General features: G+C 40.7%; 1 protein-coding gene across 1 annotated transcript in view; it reads left to right on the top strand.

Moving 5' to 3' along the window:
• Positions 1-15,048, top strand: part of Dennd1a (DENN domain containing 1A) — a 490,889-nt gene that overhangs the window by 323,752 nt on the left and 152,089 nt on the right. The window contains 1 exon segment of the mRNA XM_021234065.2: positions 1,034-1,135. Coding sequence (XP_021089724.1) covers positions 1,034-1,135 — 102 coding nt within the window.

The following is a 15,048-nucleotide window of genomic DNA, read 5'->3' as shown; positions in this document are numbered from 1 at the left end:
ATCTTCATTGTGGTACACCAAGGATTTAACCTGCTGGGGTGCAGCAAGACTGCTAATTCCCAAAGTCCACACTGTGCTCCTCAGCAAAAAGGGCATGTGCATGTTAAGACACAGTTCTACACAATGCTCAGCAGCTGTGTTATTACCAATACCTTCTCAGTTGCACCCAGCCTGCAAATAACAATGAAGTTAATGGAATGGTGGGTTTCAGAAGAGAAAGGAAATGCATTAGTCAAGAGTTGTGTTGGACCTCTCTGATACTTCACCAATGGAAAGTACTTGGTAGGTGCTTACAAGATGATCCATAGGTGTGGGGACTGTCCCTTGGCCCCTGGAAATGTCAGTAGCAGAAGTTAGAGACTCTGGCCATTATGTGGAAAAATTCTAGGAATCTGTTTCCTGGTACATTTTTAGTAACTGTAAGAGACTCTGACCACCATAGGCCATTCTCCTGCTAGAAAGAACCTTGAAATGTTTATTTAGGTACCATGATCTTCCCTAGAAGCTAGGGTCAGAATGTCAGATAATGTCTTCAACATCATAAATATGTAGATATATAGATACAGATAAAGAAAATGGCAACCGAGTGTCATTTCCCTAACTGTTTGACCCAGGGCATGTTATCTAGCCTTTGTGAAATGGCTTTCACTCTTGAAATTTAGAGGGCTGTCATGCAAATTGGAGAATTTTTGTGACAGATAAATGAAAAACAGATTTGAGCCATGTATCTCTGGGGCTCTAGCAGAATAAGCCTTTATCCAATGGCTCTTCTTCTTCCCGAAAGAAGGCCAAGAGGAGCTTGGAAGTGGTGGCGGACGCCTTTAATCCCAGCACTTGAGAGGCAGAGGCAGGCGGATCTCTGTGAGTTTGGGACAAGCCTGGTCTACAAGAGCTAGTTCCAAGACAGCCTCCAAAGCTATAGAGGGAAACCCTGTCTCAAAAAAACAAACAAAAAGAAGTAGAAGAAGGCTGAGGGGAAGTAACCTGTGTCCTGGTGACAGTTCCGGTGACTCTGGATTTTCTTTACTTGCAGAAGGTCAGAAACATGGCCCTAGATGATGTCGTGATCTTGAATGTGGACACCAACACCCTGGAAACGCCTTTTGATGACCTCCAGAGCCTCCCAAATGATGTGGTGGGTACCATGTGTGAGTTCTGACTCCTGAGTGCTTGTGCTGTGAGGTAGGGAGACGGTGTGGTACAGGGCCTAGTATACCACAGGGAGACAGTAGTGTAACACTCTTCAATGATGCTACCAAAAAAAAAAGTCTTTACAACATAGGTTTCCTGAAGATGGCATATTGCAAGGTGCCTTTTTAGTGAAATGAAATGTCTGTTAATGAAGGAAAGCAACTTGAGTAAATTATTTTCTCACTCGGGCCTCAGTTTCCTTCTTTGAAAAAAAAATTGCCAGGAAGGTGCTTTGGGCTATTATGGTAGGCATGGAAATGGTCATCTGATACCTGACAACATGTTTACATGTTTCCAGTGTTCTGCAAATGATACACATATTAGAATAATAAGTTGTAGGTAGGTAGGGGAACCATTCATATCCCCCAAGTCTGATATTCTCATCATAGACAAGTGGGGCTCTTCTGTATGCTGGCCACAGTGGCAGTTTCCAGTTTGGGGCCCCCACCTCATTCAGGTTTGCAGAGTTGGGGGTGGAGAGGAAATGTACTTGTGCATGCAGGGAAAGTCATAAGCTGGATTCTATAATGTTCCCTGAGCTTCAGAGTCTCACAAGTGCAAAGCCTGTCCTGCTCAATGTCCCTGCATTCGGCACAGGTTATGCTCAGTGCACGACCTGTCCACAGTTGACCTAGCCATATATTTTGCCAAAGCTCCTGAAAGAGTCTACCTCTTAAACACTTCCCCAGTCCTCATCTTCCTAGATATAACCTACTCCAGGCTCTTAGTCCCAGTCCTGAGGATGTACCTTGGTTGGCAGAGTGCTTGCTGACTATAAACAGAGCCCTGGGTTCAATCCCCAGCACCACAAAAACTGTAAGTGGTGAAATATGTCTGTAATCCTAGGAGGATAGGAAGGATCAGAAGTTCAAAACACCCTCAACTACATAATGAGTTTGAAGTTAGCCCAGACTTTATAACACCATGTGGCTAAAGGAAAGGGTAGGGGGAATTAATGATTTTTTAAAATTTTTTTCAATTAAAAGGGGGAAATCTGATAGACACAATTTAATGGAAAAGTAGTTGAAAGTTGTAGATGAGACTATCATACTGGGGGACATTCTGAGCAAGAGAGCTGCAAAAATAAATGACAGGTCTGTTACATACCAGTCTGTCCTTGTGACGTGCATGATGCGTGATGAGCGCTTGGGTGGGCCTAGCACTCTTCAGACTGTGAACAGCAAGAACAGGGACAGTCACCTGCACACTAGGGAGGCCAGGACTTAGTCCTGTCTAACTCATCTCTTCAAAATACATTTTTTCTTTTCCCAACAAAGTGAGAAGGGCAAGTTTCAGAGGAGCAGGCAGAGGGTGACAGTCACAGGGAAGTAGAGGAGCAGGCAGAGGGTGACAGTCACAGAGGGAAGGGTTCATCACACTGAACACAATTTTGAAAGCATTGTGAGTCCATGCTTATATGTATATAAACTTCATTTAAAAGTTTTAAACAAGCCTGTTTCTAAAACCTTCAAAGGATCGAACTCATTTCCCAGATTCTGATATTCCAGAAATTCAGCTTCCTGAAAAAAAGGGGAAAATTTAATCTCCTGTCAACATGCACTTTAACCCTACTTAAAAAGGAACAGTAAGATCCAGCCCACCAACAGCATAATACCACTGTCAGCATGATTTATTTGTCTGTTTAGTCATTCATCTACTTTTAGTTTTTATAATTTTTTTGAGATTATAATACAATCATATCATTCCTCCCCTTTTCTTCCTCCATCTCCTTTTATATATCTCCCCTGCTTTCTTTCAAATTTTCTTTTTCTTCCATTGGTGTGTGTGTGTGTGTACACAACATTTATGACACATCGTGCATGGACTATGCACTGTTACTTGTATGACGTTTCCATGGCTGGTCTCTCACCAGAGCAAGACTGTTTCTCCCTTCCTCGGCATTCCTTATTTCCTGTAGCTCTTCGACCAGGGTTAAGGCCTCATGAGGGAGGCTCCCTCTCCCACTTTAGCATATCTATTGGTATCATTTTTGTTTGGGTCTTCTTTAGGTAGTCATATTAGTAGACTTGATGGGTGTAGCTCTCCAGTATTTCTAAGAGACACATTCCCACAGCAAACTCTCTGATCCTCTGGCTCTTAAAATCTTCATACCCTGTCTTCTGTGATGGTCCCTGAGTCTTAGGTGTTGTTGTGTTGTAGATTTATCAGCTGGGACCGGGTTCCATAACTCTGCATTTTGATTGGTTGTAGTTTTCTGTAATGGTCTCTGTGTGTTACAAAGAAAAGACTTTGTGATATGTATGTATGTTTATGTATAAATAAATATTAGAGTGAAGTTATAGATTATGCTGATTTAGTGAAGTGGCGATTGTAGGTTCTCTTAAGATCTATGACTTCATTAGCCACAGGCAGATGACTGGATTACTTATATTTTCTAACACTGTATCTTGCTACATAGCCAAGCAGATCTTGAACTTGGGATTCTCCTGCTTCAACCTCCTGAATGACACCAGTGCAAGCATGCACTAGCAAGCAAGCTGCTTTCAAAGTCCAATCAGGAATGTCTCCAGTAGCAAGAGGAAATTAGTATAAACATGAAGGGTAAAAAAAACAACTTGAAGGCATAACCACAAAAACTAATGTGAAGTAGAAGGGAGCAAAGGCCAACATTAGCAGAGCCTTAGTGAGCCCCCATACCGAAGTCCCAAGAGGACTTCCCCAGGAAGTGAGGAAGACGGAAATAGAACCTTAGTGAGCCCCCATACCGAAGTCACAAGAGGACTTCCCCAGGAAGTGAGGAAGACGGGAATAGTTTATAGTCAGTTTTCATTAGCAGAACCTTAGTGAGCCCCCATACCGAAGTCACAAGAGGACTTCCCCAGGAAGTGAGGAAGACGGAAATAGAACCTTAGTGAGCCCCCATACTGAAGTCCCAAGAGGACTTCCCCAGGAAGTGAGGAAGACGGTGTCGCGTCTGCTGCGCGGCCTGTGTCCGAGAACGTGCGGAGGGTGTCGGGGATTGACAACACAGAGACTCGTTCAACGATGTAAAGAAAACTTTAAGCAGGCTCCAAAAAGGTTCAAGAAAACTTCCTAAGAAAGGCTCCCACCAGAGAAGCTTCTGCTCTCTCCTCTACCCTGGCTGGTTCTGCTCTGACCCCAGAAACTGATCTGGGCGTGGCAGAAGGGGCGGTTAGTCTTTGGACAAGGTCGAGGTCAGGGTGGTTTCTGTGGGCAGGCCTTTTCCAGGAACTTAATGCCCCCAGGCATTGTATTGTTTTTAGTAAACATGTCTTTAGATTGTCTTACAGCTGCCAACTCCCAGGCAGAAGGGGAAGTGGGTCTCTGCTCAAGGTCTGGTGTTCCCACAGACGGGAATAGTTTATAGTCAGTTTTCATTAGCAGAACCTTAGTGAGCCCCCATACCGAAGTCCCAAGAGGACTTCCCCAGGAAGTGAGGAAGACGGAAATAGTTTATAGTCAGTTTTCAAAAGTCTTGATGAAAGTGAAAAACTGAAAGCTCTGAAAAGCTCAGTGAGTGTGGTGGTTTGTATAAAACGCCCCTCATAAGTCTCAGCATTTGAATACTTAGTCTCTAGTGATTGACTGTCTGAGGAGATTAGGTGTGGCCTTGCTGGAGGAAGTATGTCATTTGGGAGAGGTGCCACCTGCTGTGGATCCAGATGTGGGCTCAGCTGCTTCTCCAGCTGCCTGCCACCACACCTTTCCTCCTCCATAAACGACTCTTGACTCTCCAGAACTAGACGTCCAATTGTAAATGGCTATAGCCATGATGTTTTAGCACAGCAAGAGAAGTGTGACTAAGACAGTAGGCCTGATACAAACACACTGGACTGAACAGTACCCACACAGTGGTATCTTGTGATGCTCTCTCAGAGCCAGTGATAAGAGACAAGTTTAAGTTAGCTAGAGAAAAGGGAGGGGTAGTTTATAACAAAGATGACTTTCCAGCAGGCTTCTTGTCAGGAATCACGTCAATCAGAACATAGTGGGATAATGCTTTTCAAGTTATGAAAGACAAAGTTCCAATCTAAGTACTCTTTATTCCCCAAAAAATGTGCTTTCAAAGATAAAAGCAAACTTTTTAAACCATTTTTTACAGATTTTTAAAAAAACTAAGAGAAATGCTTGTCAGCAGATCTGACTGTAAGAAATATAAAAGGGGGGCTGAAGAGAAGAGATGGTTGCTCTTCCAGAGGTCCTGAGTTCAATTCCCAGTAACCATATGGTGACTCACAACCATCCGTAATGTGATCTGGTGACCTCTTCTGGCCTGCAGGCAGATATGCAGACAGAACACTGTACACATAATAAATAAATAAATCTTTTTAAAAAAGAAAAGAAGTCAAAAGAAGCTCCTGGGGTGGGGCAGAGAGTAGGTACTAACATAATGAAGCATATATTACAGAGATATGGAGACAGACAGAAACAGTAATAACCAAGTATTCAAGTAAAAATAATAGCAACATATTATGTGATGTTACATAAACAAGTAAAATGCATGACATAGAGTTCACAAAGTGCAGCATGGAAGTGTGCTTCCTTGGCTCTTATGCTCTATAGAAGTGTTGAAAGTGGACAGTATTAAGTCAAAGATGTATATTGTTGACTCAGAAATCACCAGAAGAGAAAGAAGACAGGGTCATACAACTAGCCAACCAATGCTGAGTATTCAGAGTATTTTCCGGAAGAATAAAAAAAAAAAAAACACATACTGTCAGGTAGTGGTGGCGCACACCTTTAATCCCAGCACTTAGGAGTGAGAGGCAGGCGGATCTCTGTGAGTTTGAGGCCAGCTAGGACTACACAGAAAAACTCTGTTTCAAACGAGGAGGAGGAGGAGGGAAGAAGCAGCAAAAGTAGCACACACAGACAAAACAAACAAAAGCAAAACACCATGCCTGGATCCCTGGAGTCAGGTGTGTGCAAGTCCTCTAAACATAAGTGTGTGAATTACACTGCAGACTGGGTGTATGCAGTATGTATACTTTTTGTACATGTGCTTGCTATATGTGCATGCACATGGAGGCTGGTTGACTACCTTTCCTTATTGGCTTTCCACCTTTTTTAATTTCTTTAAATGTGTATAGGTGCTTTACCTGTGTGTATGTCTATATAACATGTACTGTAGTTCCAAAGAGGCCAGAAGAAGGTATTGGATTCCCTGGATCTGGAGTTATGGACAGTTGTAAGTTGCCATGTGTGTGTTAACAATCAAATCCAGGTCCTCTGGAAGAGCAGCCAATGCTTTTAACCGCTGAGCCATCTCTCTAGCCCTCACCTAATTTTTTTTTTTTTTTTGAGACACGGCTGTCACTGAATCTGAAACTCACTGATTCAGCTAGACTGACTGGCCAGTGAGATCCAGAGTCACCAGTCTCTGCTGCAGGCCCAAGACTGCGGTTACAGATGTCTGTTGCCACACCCAACTTTTACTTAGGTTCTAGATGTCCAAACTTACCTCATCATGCTTGCTTATTGAGCCATTTCCAGAACCCCATGCATTTCTCTTTAAAATAAAGATTAAAATTAAAAAGTGAAAGAATGGGACTGGGAGAGATGTTTTAACAGTTAAAAGAGTGTATAACTCAATCATGAAAACCAGAGTTTGAATCACAGCACCATCACATCAGGTGGCTCACAGACACCTGTAACTCCAGCTCCAAGGAGTTCAGTGCCCTCTTTTGGCCTCTGTGGGTACCATACACATAGATGTGTACATACATTCACACAGACATGCCATATAAATAAAATTTAAAAATGTTTAAAATAATGAGAACATATACCATGTAGTCACTAATCAAGAGAGTTGGGGAGAAGAGAGCAATCTTCCATTCAGAGGAAAGTGAGACTATCTGACCATGCTACCCTTTCCAGGAGGGTGTTCTTGAGAGGATTACTTCTAAACAATAGTCTGCCCCAAGGATAAGACAAACGTGACATGAAAGAAGGGGAGGGTTATTGAGGGAAGGAGGGACCCAACAAGAGGGGTCATATCAATGGGAGGGCCATGGGGAGGAAGGATAGGAACAGCACATGAAAATGTCTTCCTGAAACACATGTGCTACATATAAACCTTAAAAATAATCAAAAATAGTGTTCACAAAAAAAAGCCATATTAAGATTCATGGAGAAACACCCAAGCCAGGGTTAGTTGGACATCACAATGGTGTGTGTGAGGTTGTCATGTGACCCAATGTAATGTTGTGGGAAAGATTCTTCATATCTGGTACTCTTTCCAAAATGTGTTATAATTATGAAAAAATTATACATACTCAATTTTTGGAACATTCTACAAAATACCTGATGTGTGTGTGTCAGTGTCATAAAAAGCAGTCTCTCAGCAGAGCAGATGAAGCATGACAGTGAAGTACAGGGTGGGGTCCTGACATACAAAGGAACAGAGGAGTCACAGTGGGGCTGAGAGTTCAGCTCAGAGCAGTTCAACACTGAGCTCCTAGCTTGGATGGACTTCCAACGACAATATAAGAAACATCAGGGGGAAAGCTGAGTGAAACAGATGTGGGTATTTGTACTATTCACAACTTTGTGTAATCTGCAAAATTCCAAAATAAATGCTTATTTAAAAAAAAAAGAAAAACAAAGGTATTAGGACTATATGTATGCCTATAAACTAGCCATTTAGATGAATGCACAAATTCCTTTAAATACATAAATCCAGAAAGTGACTCAAGAAGAAAAGATGTAAATGTTATTATTCTGTTTAAAAACAAGTTCCATTTGTGATTAAAACTTTTGAAGACAAATATAATTATACATAAAGTTTTTCAGATAATTGAGGCAAAAGGAACAACCCCCAATTTTATTCTATGAAGTCAGCATTACCCTAAGATCAAAACAAAACAAAACAAATTTATAAAATGAAACTATAGACTGACATCCCTTATAAAGATAGGAGATTTTAAACAAAGTATCAACACATTGAATCTAGTAGATAAAAAGACTAACCACAAGTTAATATAGATTGAAAATCAGTTTGAGTAATCTGCCCACATGTATTTTAGGAAAAATTCAAGACCCATTCATGTGAAAGCTCTTAGCAACTGGGACTCTTCATGGCAAGAGGACCATCTAAGAACGACTACTCAAATCATTCCTGGTGGGAAAACGGAGAGCTCAAACCACCTAGCTAGGGCAAGGAAAGAAGGAAGAACAGAAACGAGGGCAGGAGAGAGAATAGTCTCTGGAGATTAGAAAAGGAAGTAGTGGCTGGAGGATGACTCACTGCACAAGCGTGAGACCAGCTGCCCTTGGGTGCATCTCTAACCCCAGGACTGAGGGCCAAGCAGATCCCGAGAGTGCACTGGCTGGCAGTGAGAGACCCTGGCTTAAAAGAAATGGCATCCAGAGTAATTGAGGAAGATATTGGAAGTAAGTAAATTTGTTGTTACTCAGTATGATCCTGTGTGTGGAAAATCTTAAGGAGTTTCAAAAATGGATTTAGCAAGGACACAGGAAAATGTCACTGTACAAAATTCAAATATATTCCTATATACTTGAATTGAGCAATTGAAAATGAGGTTTTTTTCCTTTTTTATTTAAATTCGAAACAAACTTGTTTTACATGTCAATGTCACTTCCCTCCCCCTGGTATCTAGTCTGAGAGAGCATCCCTCTATGTGGAATAGACTCCCAAAGTCCCTTCGTATACTGCAGATAAATACTGATCCACTTCCAGAGGCCCCATAAGATTCCCCAGGCCTCCTAAGTGACACTCACATTCAGGGGGTCTGGGTCGGTCCTATACTGGCTTCCCAGCTATCAATCTGGGGTTCATGAGCTCCCCCTTGTTCAGGTCAGCTGTTTCCATGGGTTTCTCCAGCCTGGTCTTGACCCCTTTGCTTATCACTCTTCCCTCTCTGCAACTGCATTCCAGGAGTTCAGCTCAGTGTTTAGCTGTGGGTGTCTGCTTCTGCTTCTATCAGCTACTAGATGAAGGTTCTAGGATGGCATATAAGGTAGTCATCAATCAGGAAAGGGCATTTAAGGTAGCCTCTACACTATTGCTTAGATTGCTAGTTGGGGTCATCCTTGTAGATCTCTGGGTATTTCCCTAGTGCCAGATTTCTCTTCAAACCTATAATGACTCCCTCTATTATAGTATTTCTTTTCTTGCTCTCCTCTATTCCTCCAACTCAATCTTCTTGCTCCCTCATTTCCTCCTCTCCCCTCCTCTTCTCCCCTTCTCTTTCTCCTAACTCCCTCTCCCTTCCCATCATGCTTCCAATTTGCTCAGGAGATCTTGTCCCTTTCCCCTTCTCCATGTTTGTCTCTCTTAGGGTCCTCCTTGCTTCCTAGCTTCTCTGGCAGTGTGGATTGTAGGCTGGTAATCCTTTCCTCTATGTCTAAAATCCATATATGAGTGAGTACATACCATGTTTGTCTTTTTGTGACTGGTTACCTCACTCAGGATAGTTTCTTCTAGTTCCATCCATTTGCCTGCAAATTTCAAGATTCCATTGTTTGTTTGTTTCCGCTAAGTAGTACTACATTGTGTAAATGAAATGTACCACATTTTCTTCATTCTTCAGTTGAGGGGCATCTAGGTTGTTTCCAGGTTCTGGCTATTACAAATAATGCTGCTTTGAACATAGTTGAACAGATGTCCTTGTATGAATCTTTTCGGTATATGCCTAAGAGTGGAATTGCTAGATCTTGTGGTAGACTGATTCCCATTTTCCTGAGGAACCATCATACTGATTTCCAAAGTGGCTGTACAAGTTGGCACTCCATCCATCAGTGGAGGAGTTGTTCCCCTTTCTCCAAATCCTCTCCAGCATAAACTGTCATTAGTGGGGTTTTTTTGTTTGTTTGTTTGGTTGGTTGGTTGGTTGGTTGGTTTTTTTTGTTTTTTGTTTTTTTTGGTTTTTCGAGACAGGGTTTCTTTGTGGCTTTGGAGATCCGCCTGCCTCTGCCTCCCGAGTGCTGGGATTAAAGGTGTGTGCCACCAACGCCCGGCTGTCATTAGTGTTTTGATTTTAGCCATTCTGACAAGAGAAAAATGGTATCTCAGAGTTGTTTTGATTTGCATTTCCCTGATGGCTAGGGATGTTGAGCACTTTCTTAAGTGGCTTTCAGTCATTTTAGATTCCTCTACTGAGAATTCTCTATTTGGTTCTTTACCTACTTTTTAATTGGATTATTTGTTGTTTTGGTGACTAGCTTCTTGAGTTCTTTATAGTTTGGAAATCAGCCCGTCAGATGTGGGGTTGGTGAATATCTTTTCCCGTTCTGTGGGCTGCATTTTTAAAGTCTTGTTGACTGTGTCCTTTGCCTTACAGAAGCTTCTCAGTTTCAGGAGGTCCCATTTATTAATTGCCAATCTCACTGTCTGTGCTACTAGTGTTACGTTCAGGAAGCTGTCTCCTGTACCAATTCATTCAAGGGTACCTCCCACTTTCTCTTCTAAGAGCTTCAGCGCGACTGGATTTATGTTGAGATCTTTGATCCATTTGGACTTAAGTTTTGTGCATGGCAACAGATGGATCTATCTGCAGTCTTCTACATGTCAGTATCCACTTATGCCAGCACCATTTGCTGAAGATGCTTTCTTTTTTTCATTGTATAATTTTAGCTTCATTGTCAGAAATCAGGTGTTCATAGGTGTGTGGGTTAATATCAGGGTTTTCAATTTGATTCCATTGGTCTACCTGTCTGTTTTGTATCAATGCCAAGCTGTTTTCAGGACTATAGCTCCATAATAGAGCTTGAAGTCAGGGATGGTGATGCCTCCAGACATTATTGTACAGGTTTGTTTTAGCTATCCTGGATCTTTTGTTTTTCTGTATAAATTTGAGTATTATTCTTTCAAGGTCTGTGAAGAATTGTGCTGGTATTTTAATGGGGATTACATTGAATCTGTAGATTGCTTTTGGCACTATTGCTATTTTTACTATGCTATCCTACCTATCCAAGAGCATGGGAGATCCTTCCATTTTTCTGGTATCTTCTTTAATTTCTTTCTTTAAAGACTTGAAGTTCTTGCTATACAGGACTTTCCCCTTGTTTGGTTAGTGCTACCCCAAGATATTTTATCATCATGTGGTTTTTCTTTTTTAGTTTGTTTATATGGTAGATTGCATTGATGGATTTTCATATGTTGAACCATCCCTGCATCCCTGGGATGAAACCTACTTGATCATGTTGGATGATTTTTCTGATGTGTTCTTGGATTTGATTTGCCAGTATTTTATTGAGTATTTTTGCATCAATGTTCATGAAGGATATTGGTCTGTAGTTCTCTTTCTTAGTTGTGTCTTTGTGTGGCTTGTGTACCACAGTTCTTGAAGCCTCATAAAAGGAGTTTGCCAATGACCCTTCTGCTTCTGTTGTGTGGAATACTTTGAATTTCTGGTAGAATTCTGCACTGAAGCCATCTGGCCCTGGGATTTTTTTTGGTTGGGAGACTTTTGATGACTGCTTCTATTTCATTAGGTCTTATAGGTCTATTTAAATTGCTTATCTATTCTTTATGTAATTTTAGTAAGTGATATCTGTCCAGAAAATTGTTCATTTCCTTTAGATTTTTGAATTTTGTGGAAAACAGGTTTTCAAAGTATGACCTGGTAATTCTCTGGATTCTTCAGTGTCTGTTATTATGTCCCCCTTTTTATTTCTGATTTTGTTAATTTGCATGTTCACTCTGCCATTTGGTAAGTTTGGATAAAGGTATGTCTGTCTTGTTGATTTTTCTCAGAGAACTAACTTTTCATTACATTGACTCTTTGTATTGTTTTCCTAGTTTCTAGTTTATTGATTTCAGCCCTCAATTTGATTATATCTTAGTGTCTAGTCCTCCTGGGGGAGCTTGCTTCTTTTTGTTCTAGAGCTTTCAGGTGTGGTATTAATTCTCTAGTGTGACTATTCTCCAGTTTCTTCATGTGGGCACTTAGTGCTATGAACTTCCCTCTTAGCATGCTTTCAACATGTCCCATAAGTTTGGGTATGTTGTGACTTCATTCTCATTGAATTCTAGGAAGTCTTTAATTTCTTTTTACTTCTTCCTTGAGCCAGGAATGGTGCAATTGCTCATTGTTCAATTTCCATGAGTTCTGCAATTTGTGTTGTTATTGAATTCTAACTTTAAAGCATGGTTGTCTGATTAGATAGGGGGCTATTCCAATGTTTTTTTGTATCTGTTGAGGTTTGCTATGTTGCCTAGTATGTGGTCGATTTTAGAGAAGGTTCTATGTGATGCTGAGAAGAAGGCATATTCTTTTGTGTTTGGATGGAATGTTCTATAGATGTCTGTTAAACCCAGTTGGGTCATAGCTTCTACTAGTTCCTTTGTTAAGTGTCTGTCTGGTGGTCCTGTCTAGTTGTGAGAGTGGGGTGTTGAAGTCTCCCACTGTAGGTGTGTGAGGTTTTATGTGTGATTTGAGTTTTAGTAATGTTTCTTTTATGATTTTGGATGCCTTTGTATTGGGGCATAGATATTCATAATTGAGATTTCATCTTGATGGATTTCTCCTGTGATGAATATGAAATGGCCTCCTTCATCTCTTTTATTTTAGCTTAAAGTCTAATTTGTTAGATATTTAGATTGCTATACCAGCTTGTTTCTTGGGTTCATTTTGCAGGAAAATCTTTTCCCAACCCTTTACTCTGAGGTAACATCTGTCTTTAAAGTTGAGGTGTGTTTCTTGTATGCAGAAGAAGGATGGATTCTTTCTTCATATCCATTCTCTTAGCCTGTGTCTTTTTATAGGTAAGTTAAGACTGTTAATATTGAGGGAAATTAAGGACCATTGAGTTTGTTTGGGATTTGTTTATTGTGGTGGTATTATGTAGGGATTTACCCCGCTTTTTCTTTTGACTGTTGGTAAAGTTGGATTATCTATTGCCTGTGCCTTTGTGAGTGTAGTTAACTTCCTTAGGTTGGAGCTCTCCTTCCAGTACTTTGTGTAGGGCTGGATTAGCGTATATGTATTGTTTAAATCTGTTTTTGTCATGGAATATCTTGTTTTCTCAATCTATAATGATTGAAAGTTTTGCTGGGTATAGTAGTCTGGGCTGGCATCCAAGGTTTCTTAGTCTTTGTAGAATGTCTATGCAGGACCTTCTGGCTTTCAGAGTTTCCCTGGAGAAGTCCAGTGTAATTCTGATAGGTTTTCCTTTATATGTTACTTGGCCTTTTTCCTTCGCTGCTCTTAATATTCTTTCTCTATTCTATATGTTTGGGGTTTTGATTATTATGTGGTGAGGGGACTTTTGTGGTCTACTATATTTGGTGTTCTGTAGGCTTCTTGTAGTTTCATTAGCTTGTCTTTCTTTAGGTTGGGAAAGTTTTCTTCTATGATTTTGTTGAATATGTTTTCTGCACCTTTGCATTGGGTTTCTTCACCTTCTTCTATACCTATTATTCTTAGGTTTGCCATTTTCATGGTGTCTCATATTCCCTGGATATTTTGTGTTAGGGATTTGTTGGATTTTTGGTTGATGAATCTATTTTTCCTAGTGTGTCTTCAATGCCTGAGATTCTCTCTTCCATCTCTTGTATTAATTGGTTATGGTTTCATCTGTAGTTCCTGATCATTTACCCAGCTTTTCTAATTCCAGCATTCCCTCAGACTATGGTTTTGTGTGTGTGTGTGTTGTTTTGTTTTGTTTTTATTGTCTCTAATTCAGCTCTCAAACCTTGCACTGTTTGAATTGTTTCTTGCAATTTTTGGTTTGTCTTCTCCTTCATTTCTTGAATTTTTGTTTGTTTTTTCTTCCATTTCTTTAAGGGATTTTTCTCATTTCCTCTTTTAGGGTCTCTGTCATCTTCATGAAGTTCATCTTCATGAAGTTCATGCTTCATCTGTGTTGAGATATTCAGGTCTTGCTAGTGTAGAGTCCCTAGACTCTGGTAGCATCATATTGGTTTTTTTGTTATTGAATGTGTTCTTATATTGTCATCTTCCCATCCCTTCTTCCAGTGAGATCTCTTCTTCTCCTGGTGGGTACAGGTTCAAGGTTCTCTTCATGATGGGTGCAAGCGGGTCTGAGACACTCCCTCTCCTGGTGGGTGGAGGTGGGCCTAGGCCTGCAATGTCAGCAAACTCTGAATGGCCTGATCTGCCTGGGGCGAGTTGACTTGCCCACAGTCCCCAGGCCAGGAGATCCAAAGAGGGCAAGTGGAAGTCGGTCCTGAGACAGGGGTCCATGCTCAGTTCTGAGTCGGGGCGGAACCTTCACAGCAACATTGGCAGACTCTGGATTACTTGGTTTGCCACCGGGGACAAGTCGACCTGCCTGCAGTCCCCAGGCCCGCTGAAAATGAGATTTTTATAATGCCATTTAAAGTAGCATGCAAAATATGAAATACATTTAACAACAACAACAAAAATGTATGCTCTAAGCTATAATACATTTAAGAAAAAAATTTTGAAAGACCTAAGTAAATGGAGAGATATTCCATGTTTTGGATTGGAATACTCAATATTTTTTCTCAATATTTTTAAGATGTTAATTTGCCTAAATTGATCTATAGATTCAATATAATTCCAACCCAAATTCCAGATGGCTTTTTTTTAAACTTGACAAGATAATTCTAAAATGTGTGTGTGTGTGTGTGCGCGCGCGCGCGCTAAAGAACTAGAATAGCCAAGACTGCATTGAAAAAGAAATCTAAAGCTGTAAGACTTCATTACCTGCCTGTGAGACTTACAACAAAATGACATAACCAAGATAGACTCGGGAAGAATTCAGAAGGAGACCTTCCCATGAGCAGGGGCATGGTCTTGTCTGGGTTCTCTCTCCTCCAAATAAATGTGCTGAAATAGCTGGATGTCATTATGAAGAAAAAAATATTAGCTCAAAACAGATTAAACATTTAAACATAGAAGCTGAAACTACAAAGCAAGTAAAAGA

The sequence above is a fragment of the Mesocricetus auratus genome, unplaced genomic scaffold, assembly GCF_017639785.1.
Source record: "Mesocricetus auratus isolate SY011 unplaced genomic scaffold, BCM_Maur_2.0 Super-Scaffold_100047, whole genome shotgun sequence".
Taxonomy (NCBI): domain Eukaryota; kingdom Metazoa; phylum Chordata; class Mammalia; order Rodentia; family Cricetidae; genus Mesocricetus; species Mesocricetus auratus.
Note: the sequence above shows the minus strand (reverse complement) of the source record. Positions and strands in the feature narration are given on the sequence as shown.